General features: G+C 45.6%; 1 protein-coding gene across 2 annotated transcripts; it reads left to right on the top strand.

The window, feature by feature from the left end:
• Positions 1-1,159: 1,159 nt before the first annotated feature.
• LRP11 (LDL receptor related protein 11) lies at positions 1,160-23,650 on the top strand. Of its 2 annotated transcripts, none has more exons than XM_074580394.1 (7): positions 1,160-1,892; positions 7,064-7,224; positions 11,905-12,046; positions 14,214-14,339; positions 15,087-15,299; positions 21,823-21,924; positions 22,202-23,650. In XM_074580394.1, the coding sequence occupies exons 1-7, from the start codon at positions 1,352-1,354 to the stop codon at positions 22,354-22,356; spliced, it is 1,440 nt and encodes a 479-aa protein (XP_074436495.1). In that variant the 5' UTR covers positions 1,160-1,351; the 3' UTR covers positions 22,357-23,650. The 2 variants fall into 2 exon arrangements, with proteins under 2 accessions (XP_074436495.1, XP_074436494.1); XM_074580393.1 differs by having other exon boundaries at positions 1,239-1,892; positions 7,067-7,224.
• The last annotated feature ends 1,021 nt before the right edge of the window (positions 23,651-24,671 follow it).

The raw sequence follows: 24,671 nt of genomic DNA, 5'->3' as shown, positions 1-24,671 counted from the left end.
CTACAGTGATTTGGAGGAGGAAGAGGTAAAATCATAATCCAAACTGTAAGCTGCATGCAAATTTCCTAGGCAACACCTATGGGCCTGTGATGGCAGAACGTTAAAGTAGATTTGTTTTGGAGGCAATTCTGAGTTATGCTGGGAACATGGCCTAAAACAACCCCAAAAATATGAAGGATATTCAAAATATCCTGCTGTAATGATCATTTTTTGATGCAGCTATTAAAACTTTTCCAGTAACTCAAGAAATGTAGGAGCCTACACTTAAAGAGGCTTGCAAGAATGAAACCAATCAATATGAAAACACAGAATTACCACCAGACGTCTCATTACTAAAGAAAAAATACATGCACCACCCCTTCGTATGCCCTGCAAAGCCCCTCACCAGCTCTACACACTCACTGCCATGTTTATCTTTCCTAATGCCATTAGATAGTTCTCAGTGTGCCATTCCAGTGCTTCCAGGTTCCATCCATCTGACAATAAAAGAACGAGGCAGATGTTCTGGGGCTTGCTGATTTTCAGGGAAGCCATTCTGTTATTAATTTGTGTCACAGAATCAGCCTTAATTTCATAAGAAAATTAAAACAAAAGTTGTGACAGATGTAAAGCTGATATTTTTTTAACATGGAGCATTTCTCTAAAACTCATTTAGCCTTTACTTCAAAAACTTGCATGAGCAGTTCTTCACCACCATCTTGGGTGGTTAAGACCCCATCTGGAATTTTTTTGCTAAAACTGAAGAAGTCACAGCTTTGCTCGTTACGTTACTATTGAGTGCTTTTTTTCTTTTTTTTTTGTTTAATTTCTGAGCAGAAACACTATACCTGGGATGGAGCCCTCCCCAGTTTGGGGAGTTTTTTTGTTTGTTTGCTCATGTTCACGCAACTGATGTACTTTAGAAACCACCAGCGTTTTCAGTGGGCACTTACCCCAATGCTCCATAGGTGCCACCTCGCTGCGTGGACTCCCTTATTTGTAAACGAGTATTTACACCCGGTGGCTTGCGCAAGCGGCTAAACGACGTGCGCGGAAGTTTCCGTGATGCGTTTGCCAAGGGACCGAGGCGCATTTAGAGCACTTTTTTCAGAGAAAACCGCTTCTTTTAGAGGCTGGGAAGGGCCGGCGCGGAGGGGACCGGCCCCCTGGCCCGGAGGCTCGGCCCGCGGGGGGGCGTGGTGTGGTCGGGGGGCGTGGCGGGGGGCGTGGCCGGGGCAGCCCCGCCCGGCGGAGCTGTTCAGGGCGGCGGGTGCTGAGCGCCGCCGCGCCGCCCTCGCGGGTGCCGGCGGGGGGAGCCGCTCCCGCCGCCCCTCCCGCCTGTGCGCCGCCGCCGCCGCCGCCGCCTGGGGCCATGGCGGCGCTGGTGCTGGTGCTGCTGGCGGCGCTGGGCGGGCGGGCCGTGCTGCCGGGCGGGCGGTGCGCGGCGCCGCTGGCCGACCTGCGCTCGCAGATCTCGGGCGTGGAGTCGCTGCTGGAGGAGTTTCGCCGGCAGCTGCAGCAGGAGGAGCCGGGGACGCCGGCGGTGGCGGGCGGCGGCGGCGGCGGCGGGGGGGAGCGGTGCGGCGGCAGCAGCAGCTTCTCCGCCAGGCCCGACTCCATCATCCGCACCAAGGACTCCATCGCGGCCGGCGCCACCTTCCTGCGGGCCCCCGCCGGCGTGGCGGGCTGGCGGCAGTGCCTGGACGCCTGCTGCGCCGATCCGCGCTGCACGCTGGCCGTGGTGCAGGGGCCCGGCCGGCCGCGGGCGGCGGCGGCGGCGGCGGCGGCCGGGGGGGAGCTGGGCTGCTACCTGTTCAACTGCACCCACCGCGGCCGTCCTGTCTGCCGCTTCGCCCCGCACCGCGGCTACAGCACCTACAGCCGCCGGCCCGCCGGACTGGCCCCGCCGCCGGGTAAGAGCCGCCGCCTTGGGCGTCGGGGTGGCCCAAGATGGGTTGGCGCGGGGAGGGCTGGCACCGGGCGGGGCCGCGCCTGGACCGGGGAGCGGCGGCCCCGCGGCGGGAGGGAAATGGCGGCAGCGGGGGCGGGCAGGGCCGGCGGTCGGGCCCGTTCGCCGCCGCGGCGCCGCCGCCATTTGCCGCCCGGCGCCGCGGGGGAGCGGGCCGGGGCGGGGGGAGACCATCCGTGCCCCTGCCCCGACGCCGGGAAGGGGCGCCCGTGTCGTGAGGCATCGCCTCCGCGGTGGGGAAGGACGAGGAAGTCCGGGCAGGACCCCCCCCCTCCCCGAGCCGGGAGAGGCGGCTCAGCCGTGCCCCGGAGTGCGGGGTCTCCGGGGGGATGCGAGCTGGGACAGCCCGGCCCTCGTACCTCTGCCTCTGCCGAGGCGGTGGGAGCCGGGCGGGGGCTGGGAGCCGGGCGGTGGGGTGAGCGTGTTCAGGGGCCCCGCACCCCCCTGGGGATCAGAGGGGTCCCGGCTGCAGGGTCCGGTTGCCCGGGGGAGCTGCGGGTGCTGGGCATCCCGGAGGGAGCGAACGGCGAGTGCCAGCCACGCCAGAACCTGGTGCAGTAGCTTGAGGGCAAGTACGTACCCTTCCTTCTTCTGGGGGATCCTGGCCAAGTGTTATCACCTGAGTGGGTTTCTCATTCGGTGAATTTAGAATTTTCTCTGCCTAAGAACTCGGGAGCTAGGCTGAAGAAGAGAAGGATGTCTCACAGGTAGCCCAAAAGCAGCATGGAGACTCCGTATCACTGCAGCTGGAGTCTGGGCCATATCAAAAAGCAGCAGTTTCTTCAGCCCTGGAGCGTGTTTTAGAACAACATAATCCAGAGCAAACAGCTGCAGATGAAAACAAGTCTGGATTTCTAAATTTGGAGTCTGTTTCCCAGCATCTGATCCAAAGAACTTCCTTGCGCTCCCCCACCTCCTGTTGTTAAAACAGTTGCATCTTAATTCATTTTGTCTTAATTTCACTACCTTCCTTCGACTTTCCTAAATGTCCTCTTCTTCATCTTCTTCAGCGATATATCTCAACTGAAGTAAATTAGCCACTGCACTCAATGTGAAGAAAACCTAGTGGTGGTGTGAACGAAAGCAGTGTCTCCAGATGGCACCTGCTATTACTGCTCCCTTGGCAGGGGAGACCTCAGGCTTGATCCTCTGTCCAGTCCTGCCTGTTTTATGAGAATGCCAGTGGGAATCCCCTGGAGACAAGAGAGGACAATTTTTACAGGAGTTACGATGCTTAAGTATTTTTTGCCAAGTGGGTGGACAGGTAAACTAGAGAGCTACAGGGAGGAACTTGTGGCAGTAATGATCTTAAGATGCCAGAAAAACCCAAGGTATGATTTTGACATTTTCAATGGGGGAAGTATTAGATCCACCGTACTATTTGCGAGATAGAAGGCTTAAGACTAGATTTTGCATCAAATTCACAGAGAATTAGGCTTCTTTGAAAACCTTGGAAAATATCTTCAAATATTCTTCATAATTTTGAACTGCCTTAATTCCATTAAAATCTGGCCCTAATGTAGAGTGCAGTTATGGCACAATATAAATAATACTACTGTTCAAATGATACTCTGTCTATTAGAAATCTGGAATTCCTTGAATTCTTGAATGCCTTGCCTTTTAGGTAGCTTTCATGACTATCAGCACTGGGCTTGCAAGGCCATTTCAGTTCCTAATCTGCAAATTGCTTTGTGTCCTGTTGGGTTTATTTAAAAGTCTTGTGGGTGATGGTGGTATCGGAAACAGGGGATTATGACTTCTTAATGCAATTACACTGGAGCTGACACAGAGCCACGAAGGAGAATGAACTTTTATTCAAACATCTGTCAGCCGTGACATAGACCAGGCAACATAAAATTAAGATTGAATTATTTTGCTTTCTGATGTTATGTTACCACTGCGTTCTTGAACTACATTGAAAAATAACCTGGACAACAGCGCATCATCACAGGACGATGAAGACACATCTCTCTTCCCTTGTATCACCCCACGACTGAATTTAGGAAATTTAGGAGAGAGCTTTGCGTTTTGAGGTTTTCTTTTGTAAGGGGATCATATTTTACCTGCTGGTTTCAGCTTTTTTTGTGGAGTACTGGGGTGTTGAGTCTTCTGCTGTTTTCTTTTTGATAATCCTGAACCAACATTTATCCATAAACACGGTGTCCTTATAATTCCAAAATATTTCTGAGCACTAGTATACAGGGATCTCCAGGGTGTTGTGGTTTCATTTCTGTTAAGGATCTTCAGTAAACAAACCCCAATTTCCTATTTAATTCTGGGAGCAATTAACGACAGATCTGTATTCTTCAGATCAAATGTATCTCTGTGTACTTCCAGACCAGTCAGTGGTGGGATGAGTTTTTGAGACCAAACATTTCAGTGTAAATCCCAGTCCTTCACTTTACACCCAGTTTGTGCTGGTTTGGCCGTGGATTTACTTTGCGCTTCCAGGCAGTTGGTGCTGTGTTAACAATGAAACCCCTTGTGCCTGCACTGAAAGAAGAGGCAGTTGGTTTTGCCTTTGTTAGGCAAATTTTTAAATATTTGGTGTAGAAAGTAAGAGGACTTGAGTGCCTCACCAGAAATGTCTGACTTTCCTTCTGTGCTACTCACTAGCGGTGAGCAATGGGAGGATTCAACACTAAGGTAAACTGATATCAAAGACATTCAGGAATTGGCAGTGAAATAACCTTTTGTAACAAAGCCTTCATTCAGACAGCCCGCTGGCAGCTTCATTATCAGCAGGCCAAGTCTATATAAAGGATGGAGGAAGCAGAATAAATTAAGCCTGTCCTGTTCCCCCCCTAAGAAAAAAGTGTTGCTTGTAAAGATGCAGCCCCTTTTCTGGAAAGCAGCCAGCATCTCAGAGTGTTCATCTGGTATCTGAGTTTCGTATTGCTTTTTTACATTCAACCTAAAGAAAAGTTAGAAACAGAAGTTAAAAGAGCTTGATTTTTCTGCTAACCTGTGGCTGATAGTCCTTTACTCCCATGAGCAGTGATTGTAAGTGGTTCCTGACTATGCCTCCTTGCTTTTTATGCTGACTTCTTAGAAGCATGTGTTCCCCAGATTTGGAGGTCTTTCACTCGCTAAGGATAACGTATTCCATTGCTTAAAACTTCTCTGTAGCTCCACAGGCTCTCTCCTCCCATACCAGATGTCTCTCTCGGGCCAGTTTTTTTTCTTTACTAGAGCAAAAGAGGAGCTGATTTGCCATTGATTTGCGTTTCTGAAGATGTTCTGGTGGCTTCCAAGCAAAGGCATCGTGCCTCCATCCTTTGGGACCAGAGGCCTGAGTGTAGTCCCTCACTCATCTTTAGCAAAGAGCTGACGTGAATTTCTGTGACCTGCCCCAACGTGAAGTGGTCCTGCCATTGCAACTCAGGCTGTTGGAGTATAAAGTTAGTCTGGGAAAAGAATACCCTTATTTCTTAGGGCCCAGGAGAAGTGGGGCTTCTCTCTGCCTCTGCGGGGCATTGATCAAGTCATTTAAACCAGACAGGTGACATGAAACCTCTCTGCAAGGTAGAAGTGGAAGAATGGGCTGTGCTGGTTTCAGTTATTTGTATGTTTCCCTAATGTAAGGCACTTACCTTGAAGTTTTCTATGCCTTACCTACTCCTGAGAAAAACAAGAAATACAAAGTTTGCCATTTAGTCAGTGATAAAAAATTATCTCATTGTTCCGATGAGCTCCGCGTCTTCGAGCGAGTTCTTGAAACCAGAGCAGAGCACAAGCAAGGGAGAATCCCTGCACTGATGGGGAAGCTCCTTTTCTTCCCTTGTGCAGCTCTGCCCACAATGAGTGAAGCTACAGCCTTGTGTTCAATGGGTGCTTTTCTGAGCTTAACATCGATATCCTTTACAGGGAATCCTTTGCAGAGGTGGAAGAGCAGAAAGCACCTTGGCATTTCAGGGGGCCGGACATCTCATGCCCAGAGAAGGAATGAAGCTTGGGCAGGGAACTGCAGAAAGATGCGATCTTGTGGCTAACGCAGTCAAATGCTGACTTGTAGAACTAGATTTTATCCCTCTCTCTTCCCGAGGGTGCCTGAAGGTTGCAGAGCAAATGACTTAAACCACTTCTCACGGGCCATGTCACTTAACATAGAATCATAGAGTCATTTACAGAATCACGGAATTTTTCAGAGTTGGAAGGGACCTCTAGAGATCATCTGGTCCAACTCCCCTGCCAGAGCAGGATTGCCTAGAGCACATCACTCAGGACTGCATCCAGGCAGGTCTTGAAAGTCTCCAGAGAAGGGGACTCCACAACCTCCCTGGGCAGCCTGTTCCAGTGCTCTGTCACTCTCACCGTAAAGAAGTTTTTTCTCATATTTAGGTTGGAAAAGACCCTTAAGATCATCGAGTCCAACCGTTAACCTAACATTGCCAAGTCTACCACTAAACCATGGCCCTCAGCACCACGTCTACATGTCTTTTAAGTACCTCCAGGGTTGGTCGGATTGGCAAAAGTACTTAGTATTCACAATTTTAATCAAAAGGAATTGTACTTTGCATATAGCAAAATGCTACAAATCCTGAATAGTCTGAAAATCAAGCTTTGAATGTCTTAAATTAGGCACTTAAAATCAGTGGTCGTTTCTGATTATTTTTAATCATTATGTTACTGTGCACTGCTGCACCAGGATGCCGGCTTATGTTAAATAAATCTTTCACTCCTGTACTGATGTATTATAAAAAGACACTAAAAGAGTATTAAGTTATGCAGAGTGCTAAAAAGATGTGCAGTAACTGCCACCTGAATATGTATGTAATTCATATTTAAATCCATTTTCCTTAGTTCAGATTAAACAAAACGCGCTGACGCTAACAATCCTGTTGCATTAGTGAAACATCCGTACATAGAAAGAGAGGCTTTCTATGCCATGTGCTTCTCATGTAGCAGTTACTTCCTGAAGACATGGCACAGTTAACTAAAATTTAAGTGGATACTATTTTGCTTAACAAAATATGCATTAATGAATATATCCTATCTTTCAGGAAGTTGCACAGTGGTGATTCAATACCTTAACCAAGAAAAAATATGTTTTATATAAATAGTCACTCAGCTTCCCCTGATAAATAACTGAGATTCTCTATTTTTTTATTGAAGAAGAATACGACGAGCCTCCGCGGTGCAAGGCGGGACAAGATATTGTGCTGCAGTCACCTGTCGACTGGGTGCTTTTGGATGGCCGAGAAAGCTCAGATGACCATGGAATTGTGCAGTATGAGTGGACGCTGCTGCAAGGTGACTCATCGGTTGAAATGAAGGTACACACGCAGCTTTGCACGTGGACAGTCATCCACAGATTGTTGTGTTCATTATAGCACAGTTTTACATCTAGCAGTAAAAATATTAAATGTATTCCAATGGATATGGCTACCGGGTGCCAAAATTAAGATGACTGTACAACTTGAGCATGTATTTCATAGAACCATAGAGCAGCCCAGGTTGGAAGGGATCTCAAAAGATCATCTGGTCCAACCTTTTGTGGGTCAGGGAGCCTAGATGAGATTATCTAGTGCCCGGTCCAGTCGCATTTTGAAAACCTCCAGTGATGGGGACTCTACCATGTCCCTGGGGAGGTTGTTCCAGTGATTATTTCTGGTGTTTTATACAGTCCATCTGTATCCAGGATGGCGTGAGACAGCCAGTAGCAAACCAGTGGATGCTACTACTCTATTGTATTTCAGCTCTGCTCTATTTCACCATTGTATGTGCTCACTGCACTTGGATTTTGGCTTCTGTGATCCAGGTTAGAGACACCTTAGTAATTCAGTTACTAAAGATAATAAGATATTTTCACCAACAAGTCTTCTGTCAATACTTATGGAGACACTGCAAAGAAATGTGTGATGTAGACCTTATGAGATATCTTGAAATACTGGTTTTTGCATCTGTACAATTTCTGTGCATCTCTGCAATTTGGGTTCAACTTAAAATTAACCATCAAGAGAGGGATTCTCCATCCTGCTCTTCTTTGTGAATGCTCTAGGAGTGGGAGAAAAGGAAAGGAAAAATGTCTCAAATCAATAGAGTGTACTCGCAGTCTGTTCATAGCCCACAGTATTCAGGGCTCAGCAGGGACTCCACCTACAGCAGGAGGGACATGTAAAGGGACGAGGGTGTGGACCATAGACCTTGCTGTTGCTGAGATGCTGCTGATGGATGGGAAGAGTTTAAACAGGACACAGGACGAGCAATGGAAACAGTCCAAAACCCAAGAGGCCGTGTGGGGCAGTGCCACCATGAGCGGTACCTGACGGTCGCTGCTTATGTCCGCTCAGCTCAGCAACGTCAAAGACAAGTTGGACAAACTACCAGTATCAGCAAAGTTACTCAAGAATTGTAATGGTGGAGCAAACGAGAGTTTTGCCCAACATAGAGAGGTAGCTAACTGCATTGAAGCCTAAAAATGTCATCCATGGAAGAAGTCAACGGAGCAATTAGTTATTCCTTAGTCTCCTGGAGGGCAGTGTAGGTGGTGTGTAGGTAATTGAAAATCACCATGTGATGGTTAGGAAACATGCTGCTGGATGAACCCTTAGAAGACAGTGGGTTTCTCTGGTGAATAGTTACCGAAATTTACGCACAAGTAATTTTTTATAACCATATGCCTTGCAGAAAACACAGCAGGGGTGTGCAAAAGTGTGAGTTCAGACAGTGCTACGTACTTTCGCGAGTTTTATCTTATACTGCAAGATCCACATCTGTGGAAGGGTGACTATGGTCAGCCAGTCCTGAATTACTGGAGGCTGTATTGCAATTTGAAACTATGTCAAAAACCACTGTGAGTTTTGTTTATCTTCATTTATTATTTTATTGGCTTGAAAATTAAAAAGTCAAAAGGCTTTCATAAGGAGTGCAAACAGCATAATACACAGAAAAAACCTGAATGAAGCTTTAAGAATAGTTGCTAGATACTGTCTGGATAAAACGAACATTTTATTATCAAGAATTGTTAATCTGGCCCTATGTAGCACTATTTTCTGTAAATAGCAATCAAACACTCTTTAAATGTATCTGTGATGTAGTAATATACCTAGAGTAACACAAAAATTAGAAATTAATTAAAAAAAAATTAAAGTTCATGTTTTTACTTTTACTCAGAGTCACTCCATAAAACAGGCACCAGTCTTATATTTATTTAAACCTGCAAAATTAACATTAATCTTGGTGATTTCTTTGTATTTGATAAATGAAAACGATCTTGACACAGGTTTATGTTTAGATAGATATTTTTCCATTGTGTTCAAATGGGTGGGGTTTTCTCTCACAGATAGGTACCCTGGTGATTATCCATGATAATTTAATTTTTAGAGCTGAATTAGTATTTGATTATTTGTACAATCTTCAGTTGCTATCTTTAGTGCTTTAGTTGCTATCCTGAAGTTACTGGATTTCATGTCATCTATTCTTAGAAAACTATATACGAATCCATAGCTACGAGTGTTTAAATAAGATAAAAGGCAGCTGTTGCACTGCATTTATGTACCAAAGAATAAATAGAAGGCACAGGAGGGGGAAGGACTGCTATAAAGAGATCTTGTCATATTGTAGAAGGAAGCCAGTGGAAATTTTTTTCTATTGTGACTGATTATTGCTTCTTAGATAATTTGCTTCTCAGATTGCTACCCACATGCTGTAGCTGCACAGCTCTGTGACACTTGTGGGCAATTCTTGGGCTTTTTAAATGCTGATTATCTGGAAATTTACTGTCTAGTTTGAGCCAGAGCTTGTAAGAAAGAAGGTCCAGTCAGGCATTCTTCAGGGCAGGACGGAGAAAGCACAGAGGTCACCAGGAGGAGTGGCGATGTATTCAAGAGTCAGTGGTATTTCTCTGCACTGAGAAGAGAGTTGGGCTCCACGGCTCACGAGTTTTAAATACCATACTTGCTCTCCCAGAAGTCATCTCTGACTAAACAGCAGCAGATGTTTTTTAGAATGCAAATACAACTAGGCAGAGAATGGCTTGAGAGCAGCCCTGAGAAGAAGGACTTGGGGGTGTTGGTGGATGAGAAGCTCAACATGAGCCAGCAAAGCGCGCTCGCAGCCCAGAGAGCCAACCGCATCCTGGGCCGCATCAGAAGCGTGGCCAGCAGGTCGAGGGAGGGGATTCTGCCCCTCTGCTCTGCTCTGGTGAGACCCCCACCTAGAGTACTGCGTCCAGCCCTGGGGTCTCCAACATAAGAAGGACATGGACCTGTTGGAACGGGTCCAGCAGAGGGCCACAAAAATGATCAGAGGGCTGGAGCACCTCTCCTATGAGGACAGGCTGAGACAGTTGGGGTTGTTCAGCCTGGAGAAGACAAGGCTCTGGGGAGACCTTATAGTGGCCTTCCAGTACCTGAAGAGGGCCTACAGAAAAGACAGGGAGGGACTCTCTATCAGTATAGCAATAGGACGAGGGGTAACGGTTTCAAGCTGAAAGAGGGGAGATTTAGATTAAATGTTAGGAACAAATTCTTTACTCTTAGGTAGTGAGACACTGGAACATGTTGCCCAGAGAAGCTGTGGATGCCCCATTCCTGGAAGTGTTGAAGGCCAGGCTGGATGGGGCTTTGAGCAGCCTGGGCTAGTGGGAGGTGTCCCTGCCCATGGCAGGGGGGGTGGAAATAGGTGGTCTTTAAGGTCCCTTCCAACTCTAACCATTCTATGATTTTATGATTCATATTAACTTCTGTAATACAATAAAGAATAGAGTTCTAAGGTGCCACATACTCCATCAGGAGGTAATCAACAGCAAGATCAGATAACTGAGTGCATTAGAATAAATAGAAAAGAAAAGAAGTTTCAGTTAGGAAATTCACTTACCAGATGAGAAAAATGAATTTGTCAGTACACCGTGCTATAAAGATAGGTCTAGGACTGTATTATTTATCGAAAATTCCCGTCTCTTCTAGGTATGAAAACCAACTATAAATAAGCAAAACCAGATGTCTTTCTTGAATTCTGGTTTTAATATTAAAGGTAGTCACAGAGGCTTTTAATGTACCTTTCAGTTACTTAGAAAGATAGCCCTGTATGCTTCATTTGTAAAAATACACTACACGTTCAATAAACCTGCAGGGCTTCTTTGTAGTTACTGAAGTATGTATTACTGAATTCTCGGACAGCTGGAGTTATTTGTGAGTAGTAATTGTCACAAGGTTAGAAAAAGTTCAGCATTTGATACAAATACTACAGTCATTTTATAAAAACTTATTTCTAAGTAACAGTTGTAATGCCAGTTTGGCACCTGTTTTAAATTAGCATAAAATAAGTTACTTTACTAATTTTTTAATGATCTAATACAATTTAAATTGGTTTTCTATATATTTCTAGTGAGTGATCTAAATATTAGGTTTCAGAAAGTCATGTGAGAAATTATTTGCAGTTCAGAGCAAGGCATGGAAATTCAGCGTGAGGTGTGGAAAAATTCAGTCTGGCAATTTGTAAAAGTTGCAAGTGACTACCTGAAATGTCAGACTGAGCAGAGGTGGGCAGTCTTATTAATAAAACAATGCTATCGGTCACCTTTTCATAAATCAATGTATAGCAAAAGTAACTTATGTGAATACATGTATATTGTCTAAAGACTAACTCGATAGAGAGCAAAATATTTTACTGCCTACCCTCTAAAATTACATTTCTAACTATCGAAAAATTGACTTAAATTTATGGTTCTGTTTATTCTCCAGTGCTAAGATCCACAGCTCCAGGTAATTGAGTGTACCACAAAAACAGTGCCTACATGTCAAGCGTGTTTATTTATTTTTACAAATTGATGCAAAAAAAAAAAAAAGGCCAAAACATTACAGGTTGATACACATGCTTGATTGGGCTGGCTAGACTTAAGAGAAGTATTTAACCTGTGTGAAAATCATTGTGCAGAAATGAGCTCCCTATTCCTAGAAGTTTATGGACAGATCCTTTATACCAATATTTTTTCACTATGTTTCTTTTATCAGGTCCCCCAGCCAGGAACACTGAAACTGTCTCACGTCCAGGAAGGCGGGTATATTTTCCAGCTAACCGTGACAGACACCGCAGGTCAGCGGAGCTCTGACAACGTCTCTGTGACCGTTCTGCCCATGGTTCATTCTGCAGTAGGTGAGAAAATGACTGGAGCCGTTGTCTGTGTGTGACACCCGGGCTGTGACACTCAGAGCAAGGGTCTGGATGGAGGCAGAAGTCTTATTCTCCATTTCTAGTGTGTTATTTTGCCCTTATTCATTACATAATGACATCTCCCTCAGGTTTGAATTGCTGTTTCGAACGGAGGAAGCAAGCAAGCATCAATTGTTTGTTACAGCAGTAATACTTTCAAGCATTTAAATGTTCACCCTTGTATTGCTAATAAGCGTGCAGGGTTGGAAAAATCAGAACCATAGGGTTGGAAGGGACCTCTGGAGATCATCTAGTCCAACCCCCGAACGAGATATTGCCACATGTATCAGGCACATCGTCACAGTTCATTGTATAGTCGGACAGCGTGTGGGATGTGACAAGGCTTGTGTGATAAGGAAAACACAGCTCAACCCAGTTAATAGTAGGTGTGGCACACAATCGTACAGTAATATTGGCCTGCATCTGCAGTCGAAAAGATGGGATGGTCCCTTGTTTTCATGCATTTCAGCTTTTCTGTGTAATGGTTGTTATCAAAGCCTTATGTTACTGGGGAAAGTAAAACTGGAATTGACCCATCATTTTAAAAATCTGAGCTCCAGAAACATGTAAGAAGCATAAAAGGTAGAGAGTAAGTTAGATTTCACTGGCTGTCAATTCTGCACTCTTGAATGTAATAACTTCTAATTACATTGTAATTAGCAAGTTGCTAATACGGATCTGCCGCTCTGGCACACGGTAAAGGTTAAACTGGCATCACAGCTACATTCAGCTGAACCAGTAAAAACTTTGCTCTTGCACCAGAGCGATATCTCTACGTGGGAGGGTAGTCCCAGTGGCAATAAATCGGTGTTACAAAAAAATTAGTTATGAGTCTGTTTAATAATGCCTGTATTCTAGTAATGGGTGATAGAGTTGCATTTGTTAATGTTTAGTCCAGCTAAAGCAGCCAGAGAGATTTGCTGATTTCTCTGTTTGCTGCGGTGGGTTTCTGTGGTCTCTCCTGGGAGGAGCACACAGAGGATTTGCTGCCTTTTTTCCTCTTCTAATTCCCCAAGCCCGTTTGCAATTCAAGTGCTACTGCTGTAGTTAAACCAGTCCACAGTGCCTTAATGCACACAAGACCGGGGCTATTATTAGTGCTGAAGTTCGAGAGATGCATTTTCTAAGTATGATTTTAGGGGTTTTAAATAGGCACCTGTGTTCCTGCCATACGATGGTCGGCATCGCGCAGCTTTTTGGTACATTGCAGGATAATAACCAAAGGCCGTGCCTTCCTTATGCAAATCGATTTGCCGTTACAGCATTAACCAACGACTGAATTTGATAGTGCTTTACAAAGCAATGAACTACACCACTGTTGGAAAGACAAAAGCATGGATATAAACTAAACACTTGATAATTACAAGGTGAGAATGGTTTTCCGGAGAGCTTTGAGCGTGCAAAATTAAATGTCCAGGGACACTCTCCATTTCCAGGGGAATCTAAATATTAAAGCAGGCAGCAATTAGTTCTTTCTGGTGAAGGTCACTTGTGAGACCTTGTGTTTAGTCCTGTTCTGGCGTGTGCCGCGTCGGATTTACATTATTGATGTAAATAAATGACAAGCATTCTTTTAGCATTTTAATTAGGTTGCAGAAAACATGCCATAAAAGATCCCATATAGTCCATATGCATGCATGTAAAATAACGTATTGTCAGAAATACAGGATGGGTATGTAGTAGGAATTACGTGTTGGAGAGATGCAGTTACAGCCATAGAGATTTCATTTATTTATTTTTAGGACTGTCTTAGGTTTTTAAAGCCAGGGAAGATCTCCTTTCGGCTTAAGCCAGCAGAGTTTAAAGTGCCGTAGGGGCGCTGCACAAGGTGTAGGGTGCAACAGCCTCCAGGTTGAGTATTCCTGTAGTAAAACAAGGTTGACAGAATAGTGGTGAGGGTGCCAGGAACAGCTATTAGCTGTATTAGCTTGTGTGTCAAAATAGCGTCATATAGCTGAGCCTGGCCTTTCTTCAGCTTTCTGCCTTGTTCGTGGTCCTTCTGGACACAGCATCATTTTGCTTTTTGCTTGGTGCTGCAGCTTTTAGTCACTGACTCAGTATTTACTGCTTGGATGTCTCTTTTGGTAATTTGGGAACCGTTTCTCAACAGCCTGTGTCGGGGTTTGCTCTCGCTACCAGTTTATCTGTGACGATGGCTGCTGCATTGACATCACGTTTGCTTGCGATGGCGTGAGACAGTGCCCTGATGGATCGGATGAAACCTTCTGCCAGAACCGTAAGTGCACCGGGCCACAGCCTAGATTGTGAAGAGTACCTGTAGCCTGAGTGACCGGAGGGAAATGATGCCCCTTCTGTGGCCTCTCTGCCCGTGACAAGCGGCTTGTGCCCACCGTAGAGCCTTTCATCGGAAATAGCGCACGGGAAGGTGTAACGTCCGCATACAGCAGATGCTCAGAAATTAAATCCCTTTTCTTCAAAGCGTATCAAAACTGACAAACGTCCCCAAACGACAGATTTTGTGTTAGAGTTCTTTACTTTCACGATGATTCTGGAGACAAGGACCCTGGTCTTGACCTGAAAGGGTGTCTCAGAGGTTCCCTTCCAAGTGCGGTTACGCACCTGGCAAGACTCTGAAACACTGGGAGTGTGAGCACGCCGGGGAACCAGTTGATTCACCGTTGCTCTCTTCGCTTTCATTAGTCATCCTCAGTATGTGCCCACACTCGGCTAAGTGAACAAAAATCATCAGAGGGTGAATTGGCACGATGGCTAGCCACTATTTCCTTGATACTTCAGTTGCTGGATTTTACTTGAGGGTTCACTTGCATACTCTTGCTTAAGAACTGACAGCAGGCAAATTGTTAACTTGCTATGTGCCTGGAACTCACATTTCATCATATGTCTGGACCTGATGAACTTGTTTAGCCTGCCTCAAAGCCCATATCGCAGGGTCTTCCATCAGAACACTCCCATTCCCATCAATTCTATATAAAAATTATGATTTTTGTTTCTGTTAACACAGTCAGCCCAGGCCGGAAGACGGTGACTCACGCGGCCCTTGGCACTACCCAGCAAAGGACTGTGGGACTGACAGAAAACATGGATGAAAACTTCTCTGCAGAAAACACCCTGAAAGCCACTGCCAGAAATCAGCCGCTTCTCTCAGTGGATGCAGACATGTCTAACCAATCGCTTTCTCAGGGACCAAAGAAACAAATCAGTGGATTTGTGCCAGGTAAGAATTGAAATGAATTGGTTTCAATAAATCATTCTCTTTAAAGAGAGAAAATGTCTTCCACCTTAAATTTCATTAAATTGTCTTTTGGTGCCTGGCTAAGGGTAAAAATTTGCAAATGTACAGAATAAAAAAGAAGCTTGTAACAATTAAGTTACAACTAGGTATTGCTTTATAAAGTCGAGTCTGGTTCTTACCAGGTGCAAAAAGAAAGTTAAAATGTAGAAATGCCGGGAGAAGTATACAATATTAAGGAACAAAACGTGCAGCAAGCTAAATAAAACTTCTGCCACAGGTTCAGCTATGTAAGCTGATGTATACGGCTCTTTAAATCTGTAGGGGGTTAGCTTCAGGAGAACATAACAAAATACTGTTCAACTTGGGTGGTAGTAATTGCATCTCTCCTGGTGCTAATCAATGACTTTTTTTTTTTCCCCTGAAGTAATAGTAATATCTTGATTATTATTGGCACTTTTTTTCTGAACTGTATCTCCAGGGCAGGAGAAATCTTTTATCACTATAGACTAGTCGCAGTCTTTGGTAACAAGCAACCCCGGGTCCCCAGTAGTATTCTCCCTAGTGGCTGCAAGCCTGTCGGGAGTCAGCGTGTGGTGATGTTACCGGCGGAGTCACCAACCCTGGCCTTGGGAAAACTCCAGAAGCTGCAATGAAACTGGGATGTCTTTTAAGGTTCTTGCTGGTGAATTAGAATTATCTGAAATGGCAAGGGAATGAAAGCAAAACTGCGTGTACAGAGCCTAAAATGAGTGCGAGACCTCCCACTTTTATTTCTTCAGAGTTCAGACTGATTCTTGCTGCCCAAGAATCAGCTAATTATAAACAGCTTAACTTTCTCCTTACAACAGAGCAGTGCTCAGTGCCCTCTGCTGCTGACTCTTGTAAAGGGCACCTCCCTGGTTAGCACTTTGACATTTCTTCAGATGCTTGTATTTTATCTGTGAAGACCCCAAAGGCAGTGAAAACAACCTTCTTCAAGAATTTGACTGCCTTAGTGAATGTGTGGGAACTGGTAGCAAAATCCTTTCTCAGATGACTCCCCCTTCTCTGGCTGTGTAGATGACCTCACATGTAGATGCTCCTTACATGAATGACTTACAATTTTGAGGTCTGCCCCAAACCCTTCTCAGTGGCATAGACCTGAGTGACACCTGATACAGGGCCACCCAAACTAAACATCAAATTGCCAGAGGGCATTGCAAGCTCCAGTGGAAAGTCAGCTGCTAAGTAGGTTTCAAAAACCATCGGGCTTGTGAATCCAGGAGTAGAACCAGGATTGAGGTCACCAACTTTGGCAACCTGTAATCAGAGGTTATAATTGGAAATGCATGTAAAAGCGTGGCACTTTTGCATAGTCTGTTTACCCATTGCATAGTGACTTCCTTGCACCAGTTTTACTCTCAAGGTAGCCTTTTGCACAGCAGTAGACAATAAAAGAAAAAAATTAGTATAAAACGTAAAAAATGTGATGGGGGTTGAGTGATTAGTGTACTGCCAGAAGCTGCTGTAATCTTTTTAATTTTAAACAGGCAAGATTTCCAGCTGCCCATGTCGGGGTTTAATTCTTGTGGTTTTAATGTTACTCTTTTGACAAGGCTCAGTCAGAATTTATTTTCAGTTAAATGATACTTAAGGATTTCCTTGTGGAATAGAAGGACCCAGTCCTTACTGACCCAGGAGCCCAATAATTTAAACCAAAAAAGAAGCAAACAGCTCAGCGAGTTTTTTAATCACCTACGGATCAGTTCCAAAGAAGGTGTATGTGGTGGGACATGAAGAGGTTTTAGGTACCTGGGTCCAAAAGGCAACTGCCAAAATCTGCTCTGAGTTGCTGTCTTCTCATGCAGACTTAAACTCCATTAAGAGAAGAGAAGGCTCCAGGGAGACCTTATAGCGGCCTTCCAGTACCTGAAGGGGGCCTACAGGAAAGCTGGGGAGGGGCTGTTTGCAAGGTCATGTATCGATAGGACGAAGGGCAATGGTTTTAAACTAGAGCAGGGTAGGTTTAGATTAGACATTAGGAAGAAGTTCTTTACAGTGAGGGTGGTGAGACACTGGAACAGGTTGCCCCCAGAGGTGGTGGAGGCCCCATCCCTGGAGACATTCAAGGCCAGGCTTGATGAGGCTCTGAGCAACCTGATCTAGTTAAAGATGTCCCTGCTCACTGCAGGGTGGTTGGACTAGATGACCTTTAAAGGTCGCTTCCAACCCAACACATTCTATGATTCTAAGGGTCACATGCTGTATGTTAATGATTCCCAGAGGTCCAGAGAGGTTCAAGTCCTGCCCCACTGGCAAGCACCATAGTCATTATTGAGTTGAGGAGACATGCATCTAACCTGTTCCTAAAAATCCACCCAGATCCATTAATTAGATTTCTCTCCATCACTACCATCCCAAGAAGGTTACAGACCAAATCTAATAATTAGGTGCTACAAAAATGAGAGACACAGAAACACTGGAGCAGCTCCGTGAAGCCTGTCTGGAAAAGTGTTCAGGAGGGCAATAATTGCCAGAGGCATTTTTGAGGAGAGGAAAGCAGCACTGAACAGAAATCATATCAGCAGCCTCAAAAGTTCAGCGACTCCACTGGCAGAAATCCTGTTCTGGGACGGACTCTCTCCTGAGACAGTGCCGGACCCAGTGCTGGTGCCAAGGCAGAGCCTGTGCCTCTGAGTCACGGTGTAAAGGTCATTGTTGGACCAATAACGAAGCTTGCTGGCCTAGAGTTGACTTTGCAAACATCCAGGCTCCTGATATACTATTTTAAATAAATAAAGCTTTAATGACTTTAATGTCAACATGGTGAAAAGCTGTTTACTTAAGATACATATTAAGGGATATTGCTTTACAGCGGCAGTACAGGTTCCATCTTTTCACTTGAGAGCGCTCCATTCAGGGCTACATTTGTCTTATTTCTTAGTTGGCATTTGCAGATCATCATGGCAATATAAGCCAGGAAGGAAAACGTGATGCTCTTAGATCCAGTGACTGCAAGGCAGAGCAAGAGAAGGTGTTAATATCAAGGGTAATTTACCTACCAGAGACAACATGTGGCACACTCTAGGTGGCGGCTAGACACAGTGGAGCTTTCAGCTGACTTGTAAAAAACAGAAGTTTTTCCCAAGAAGTTGCAGGATGGGGGAGTTGCTTTGTTGGGTTTTTTACATTTGTTTTTATTACAGTGGTGGTTACCGTGCCAATAAAGACGGGTCCCTTCTGCTACTTACCACCCCATAAGCAGCTTTCATCTCTGAGAATAATCCAATAAAGATGTCCAATAAAGGGACCTCCTAGTCAAGGACCATCTTTTCTCTGTTTTAAAAGGAGCTGGGCAAAGCTGCAGTGTTTTGGGCTGTGGGATAGTTCCTCACAGCAGGAACATGAGCTTTCTGCCTATGAAGATAATACTAGGGGAAATTTGTCCTAGAATCCATTTTCTCCTAAGAGTTTCTCTGTTCCCAATTTCCCTTAACTTGTGTTCTTTACTCCAGTAGCCCCTCATGTTTGGCTCTGACTTTATACAAGCTTTTTAAGGATTTACGCTTAAGTATGAAAATGTCAAAATATGCAAGTCCAATGTACTTAAGGACTGTTTAAAACTTCTGCCTGACCTAGCAGGGGATCTAGTCACAGTAAAGGTGGGGAAAAGAAAAAAAAAACCAAACCCAAAAAACCCAAAAATCATTCATTGTTGACAATGGGTGAATCTTGTTCCGCACTGCTGCCTTTCCAGCGGGATTCTTCTACAGCAGGGTGACTCCAGGGAGCACCGAGTCCAACTTACAGAAGGGTAGGGGTTGGAAGGGACCTCTGGAGATCGTCTAGTCCAACCTCTCTGCCAGAGCAGGGTCACCTAGAGCAGGTTGGACAGGAACGTGTCCAGGCATCTCCAACTTAGAGATAACCTCCTCAGGCACTCAGGGCGTGGAGTCTTCTGAAAAAGGCTCATGGTTTACTTTTGCCCAAGCTGGAAGGCCAAACATTTTCTTCCATAGTTGGGAGCAGATGCAGGAAGAGACATTTGATGTCAATAAAGGAGTCCTTTCCCTTTGCAGACATATCTCTGGAGTGAAGTAACCCAGACCGCAGCTCCTCCCAAGGCCAGCACAGCCCTTCTGCATGGCTGTCCTCGAAGTGCCCCACCGTCCCTTTCCAGGGAAGCCTTCAAGCCCAGCTGCATATTCTCACACTGCTGCGCTTGTAAATGAATATAGCAAAAATATAGTTGCAGCAAAGCACGCTGGAGTCAGCAACGGGCTGGTTTCTAAGCAGCAGCAGCCAGTTTAGCAACCGCGGTCATGCAGAGGGGTTGACTTCACAAGCAGCCTGAAGATTTGCGCTCCCCAGCATAGCCAACCCGAGTGTATGAATCACCATGAGAGCTTTGCATTCCCCTGGCATGGGGTCTCTACCTCTCCTTCCCCAGGCTGCCTGCGCCAGCTGTTGTTCGGTGTTGTTCCAGGCTGGGATTATGGGGTTTGACTGCCTGCCCAAGCCCGAGTCATGTTTTTGCTGGGGAGGCATCAACAGCAATGGCCGTTACCTACATCTCTAATTTAGGGTAACTGGAAAGGGCTATAAATTAATAAATTGCTATTTCCTAGGCACAGACTAGAAAATGAAGAGCAAGTGAAAATAAAACTAAACCCATATAACACGTTTTATGTCGGACTCCTAAACCTGTTTGGGGAAATCCCTCTGTTTTCCAGTGGATAACATAAAAAATGTTGAGCAGTATTGACTCTGATGGCCTCCCCAGTCCTGTAAGAACAGCCACAAGTATTAACAAAAAGAATAACAAGTCTGTTATTCTTCTACCCTTCCAAAACTTTCCTGCTAAACTCCTCTCCATATTCAGATATACTTGCCAAATGTCTTTACAAGCAGTTGACTTAAATATTGCCTTTACTCAAATGTCAGGAAAACAGGCCTTTAGATCCAGCCTTGTCATATGGGCTGGAGCAGCTCTAAGACGAGCCGATGTCCTTTGGGTATTTCCAAAATAAAGACAAATATTAATTTAATTTCATTTGGGGCAGACAGAAGCAGAAGACAGCTGCTGGTTTTGGTCTCAGTTACATTCAGGTTATTTTGCACAGCTCTGATACATACAGGTGCCTTAAAGCCAGCAGAGTTTACACTTAGGGTTGCCTGAAGTCCCCTTTGCATGCCAGAACGACTTAAAGAGCCCGGATGAGACGGAGGGCTGCGGCTTCTTTCCAAGGCATTTCCTAGCAGGTGAAGTTTGTGTTTTCGCACCCCAAGCCATACCAGCAGGGCAGTAAAGCCAGAGCTTGGAAGGCTGTATTGTGCCTTAGAGTGGGGACCTTAGCGCGAACCCCACACCAGTATCGATGAAGCAATTTAAGCTTTAATTAATGCTCGTGTGTATTTGCTGCTGGCACTGACAGGGACGCGTTGTGTGGCACATCAGAGCTGGCGGTGGCGGATGGGGGTTGCTCGTGCTGCCTGTTCCAAGCTAATTGACTCAAACACTTCCTTAACGCCCACCACTACATGTAATTCCAATTACAATGTTTCACAGTCATATTTTTACAGATCTTGCGGCATAGTATGTTTCCACTGGCATTGTCACAGTTCTGAGGGCTGCCAGCAAATATATCACAGCACAGTCAAAGTGCTCTTCAATATTTATCAGTAGAAAACAAATACAGCCATTACAGTTAAAAACATAGGCGTATTTCTGACTTTTGCAAGGGTGTGTTGGTGGATTAAGCTGTCACTCTCGCACAAAGTGTCCCCATAGCTATTGGTGTAGGACTTCAGCGGGAGGGCAGGAGGAGGGAGTCCCAGCGGAGTTTCTCTTGGCTCCCGTGAAGCAAAAACTGCCGCCGCCTGCACTCCCAAGCTGAACGCTTCCTGCCAGCAAACTACGCGTTGCCTCTTCTTGCGTAGTTACGGTGCTCTGCTTTATCTGCTGTACTACACAAAGCTGAAGTGACTCCAAGTCATCCTCTTTGGAATGTTCTCCCCACGTATTTTTGTGTCTTCCAAGTATATAAGTTCTGCGTCTGTATGTGTCGGGTAACAGGGAAAACTAAGGTAATTTTTGTAGCCAACCTATGTGTTTCCTGCTTTACAAGATCCAAGGGTGGAGATCGACATAACTTGAAATGGGCCTATTTTCACCTATATATAGCTAACTGCTTCAGTAATGTTTTAGCTCAGATTGGTCAATACCCCATTATGGAAGTTTGTGAAAGAGAATTTATAGCCATCTTTTTTTCCGGGGGAAATGGCACACTTGGCTTTGGTTGAGATGCGCTGTGGTTTGCGATGCAAAATGGAATTTACATTTTAGCTTTAGTTTCACATTATTTCAAAAATTCAAGTTACACAATAGGAGTCAGAAGTCCTTAAACTGTGGGGTTTTTTCCCTAAATTTAAGCGCTTTCCCATTATATAATTCTAGTGTCCTGTGGATAAGTCTTCCCGAGTCACTGAACTTAATTGTGCATTTATCTTGCTTGACTTTGTGCAGACAACAGTTCCTCAGGGAAAAGAACGGATGATAAAAATGGGAATGGCATAATTGCGCCAAAGAGAGATCAGCTTGGAGGTGGTCGTCCAGTCCCAGAAACAGGTAAGACCAGACACGTGAATTCATTTTGGATTATGTTAGTTTTTCAGTCAGGTGCTATACATCCAGATACTACAGTCAATAATCGAATAATGTACTTCCCTATTCTGAACTGATCCTAACTTGTATGATCATACAGTTTTGTTTCTCAGCAGGAGTTGCTCCACACGTTAGCACCTAAATGATAGACTAGCTGTATTTTTAAAGAAAAGTTTCGTGTTTTCTCTACTGATTTCACACTGTATTAAATAAAGCGTAATTTCTCTTAACCTCGTTGTAGGTGCTGTGTTACCCTTAGCCTTAGGCTTGGCCATCACTGCTTTGCTGCTGCTTATGGTTGCTTGCAGACTGCGTTTAGTGAGACAGAAGCTTAAAAAAGCTCGACCCATTACATCTGAAGAGTCCGATTACCTCATCAATGGGATGTATCTCTAAAAATTGGATTTAGGTCAGTTGTTTTCTCCCCTTCGTCCTGTGTCCATGAACCTCTGCCTCTATAAAAGGGCCAAAACCTGTAGTTAAGTTTCAAGCGTAGAAGAAGCCTGTGAGATGAGGAACATGTGTTCTTCCCCTTTGCTGACAAAATAAAAAAGTGGGTAGATGCCCGTGCTCAGAAAATAAGAAGCGTCCGGGCTCCAGAGAGTAGCTCCACTTGGCTCTTGCGCAGAAAACACTGCGAGGTGGGGACAGCCCAAACTGGATGTGGGGTGCCCTTGCCCTCCCCGCGGCAGTCGGGGTCCCGGCCACGGCAGAGCTCGCCCCGGGGCCACCGCAGCGGCCGAGGCGCGGAGGGCAGCCTGTGCCACCCAGCTCTTCTCAGCGCTGCCACTGCTCTGGGGACCGGGATGCTCCAGACCAACCCCTTACTTCACTGTCCAGCGGAGAGCGATTGTGTACCTTCCACCTGATGCCCTGGGAGTATTTTCATGAAAGAATTCGTCTTGCTTTGTTTTTTAATTAAAAGCAATCGCTATCTAAGCACCAGCTTTTGTAATGAAATTCAGGATTTTAGGAACAAAGCATCTTGTTTCCATTTGTAGTTTAAACCTCTGTGCAGCTACAGCAGAGAGTCACGCTTAACCAAATGCTGAAACGAAGAAAAAAAAAAAAGCTGAAATGAAAAAAGATACAAGTCCTCTGTGGAGGAGCTGGGATTTACCAGTGCTCGACAGCAGCCCTGTGCCATCCCAGAGCTCGGGGATCCTCTCCCTGGAGCTCGGGCCGTGTTCAGCCTCCTCCACCCCTCGTCTCCGCACCTTCCGCAGCGGGAGAGGGCAGCATGCAGCGGCTTGTACCCGAGGCGCCGGAGCACAGGATTCCCACTGGTTATCCCGTAGCTCCCTGCAAAGCCTGAAAGCTTCGGCAACCTGCCCCCCTTCCCCCCCCGCCCCCCGGCAAAATTCTCATAGAATTAGAGCAAGTAATTGATAATGTGTGAGTGAACTTCAGGTGTGTTAACAGTAAAATGTGTACAGTACATGTTATATATACATATATATGCACACGGCGTGCTGTCTATCTTGTCTGACTGTCCAAGGATGTCGCGTTCATCTCGGGTCCCAATAAAAACCAGAGGCAGATGAGGCATGCATCTTTTTGTATGTCGTCTTTTGTACTTCAGTAACTTCAAGTCAGCGAGAATATTGCCATGGTATACAAATAGTTCTTCAAGTTGCTCAGTCTTGATTACTTTATGCCAAATAGCTCTAATAAACCTATTTTATTCTTATATTTCTTGCATTGCCTTGATTTTCAGCTACCAGCTAAGTTTTGTGCTACGAGACCATAGCACGAGAGCAGAGAGAAGTACATTTCTCCTGTCTGTGAAACAGCCTTAAAAGAAGCTGGAATGTGTATGGTGGGGGGAGTTGAGGTATTTTGTTGTGGGAAGATGGAGAAGAACAGGGCCTCTCCCTCCATGACCCGTGTGTCGAGGAGCACTGGAGCTGAGCAGGACAGCAGTGGCAGAGCTGCCTCTGCCAACCTCTCAGGGAATCTGGTTGCCAGTGCTGCTTGCTCAGGGCCCTCCTGCTGCGTTAAGCAAACCCCGGTGGTTCGTACTTCAGCATTACATTGGGTGCTTCTGCCGCTGCTGCCCATTTCTAATTTGGGAGCACGGACTCTCTTCCATCCCAGCCCACAGCAGGCATGGCAAATAGCGCAAGACCCGAAAGGCCACATTTTAAATGCGGCCTTCTAGGAAAGATGCGCTGCCCGTCTGGTTGAGGTATTATTTCCCATCCCTGAAATTTGTTTGGGGTTTTAATTAAATATCTAATTCTCCTTGTCATGGTTTGGTAATTCTGCTTTGCTGTGTCAAACCGGGACACTCCTTCACCATCTTACCATAGCAGCAAGAAATGTGATCTTTTCTCACCGTGCCCATAGTGCTGCTCTTACCGAAACCCATTACTCTGGTACGCAGCCAGCAGGAGAACAAAAGGTTTGGTTTCGTTCTTCTGGGCAGGACAACAGGGAGATGCCACACGGAGCACAATCCAGCCCGTACAGCCATGGTGCGAGAAGCCACCCAGCTTTGCAGTGGCTTTGCCCCACGGCAGGCTGTGTTGCTGTGCTGCTGCGAGTGGAATCAACCTTCATGGATTTCACGTGCAACGGCCAAGAATAAACACCTCCAAGCAGAGCTGGAGGCAGAGCAGCAGACAGCGAGCGTAGCGCAGGCGGCAAGCTGTCGCTGTGTTGTAGTTGCCACAGTCTTCTCAGGGACTCTTTCTTCTAGGAGGGGAGAT

This window comes from Larus michahellis, chromosome 3 (assembly GCF_964199755.1).
Source record: "Larus michahellis chromosome 3, bLarMic1.1, whole genome shotgun sequence".
Classification (NCBI taxonomy): domain Eukaryota; kingdom Metazoa; phylum Chordata; class Aves; order Charadriiformes; family Laridae; genus Larus; species Larus michahellis.
This window is presented reverse-complemented; position numbering and strand designations above follow the sequence as displayed.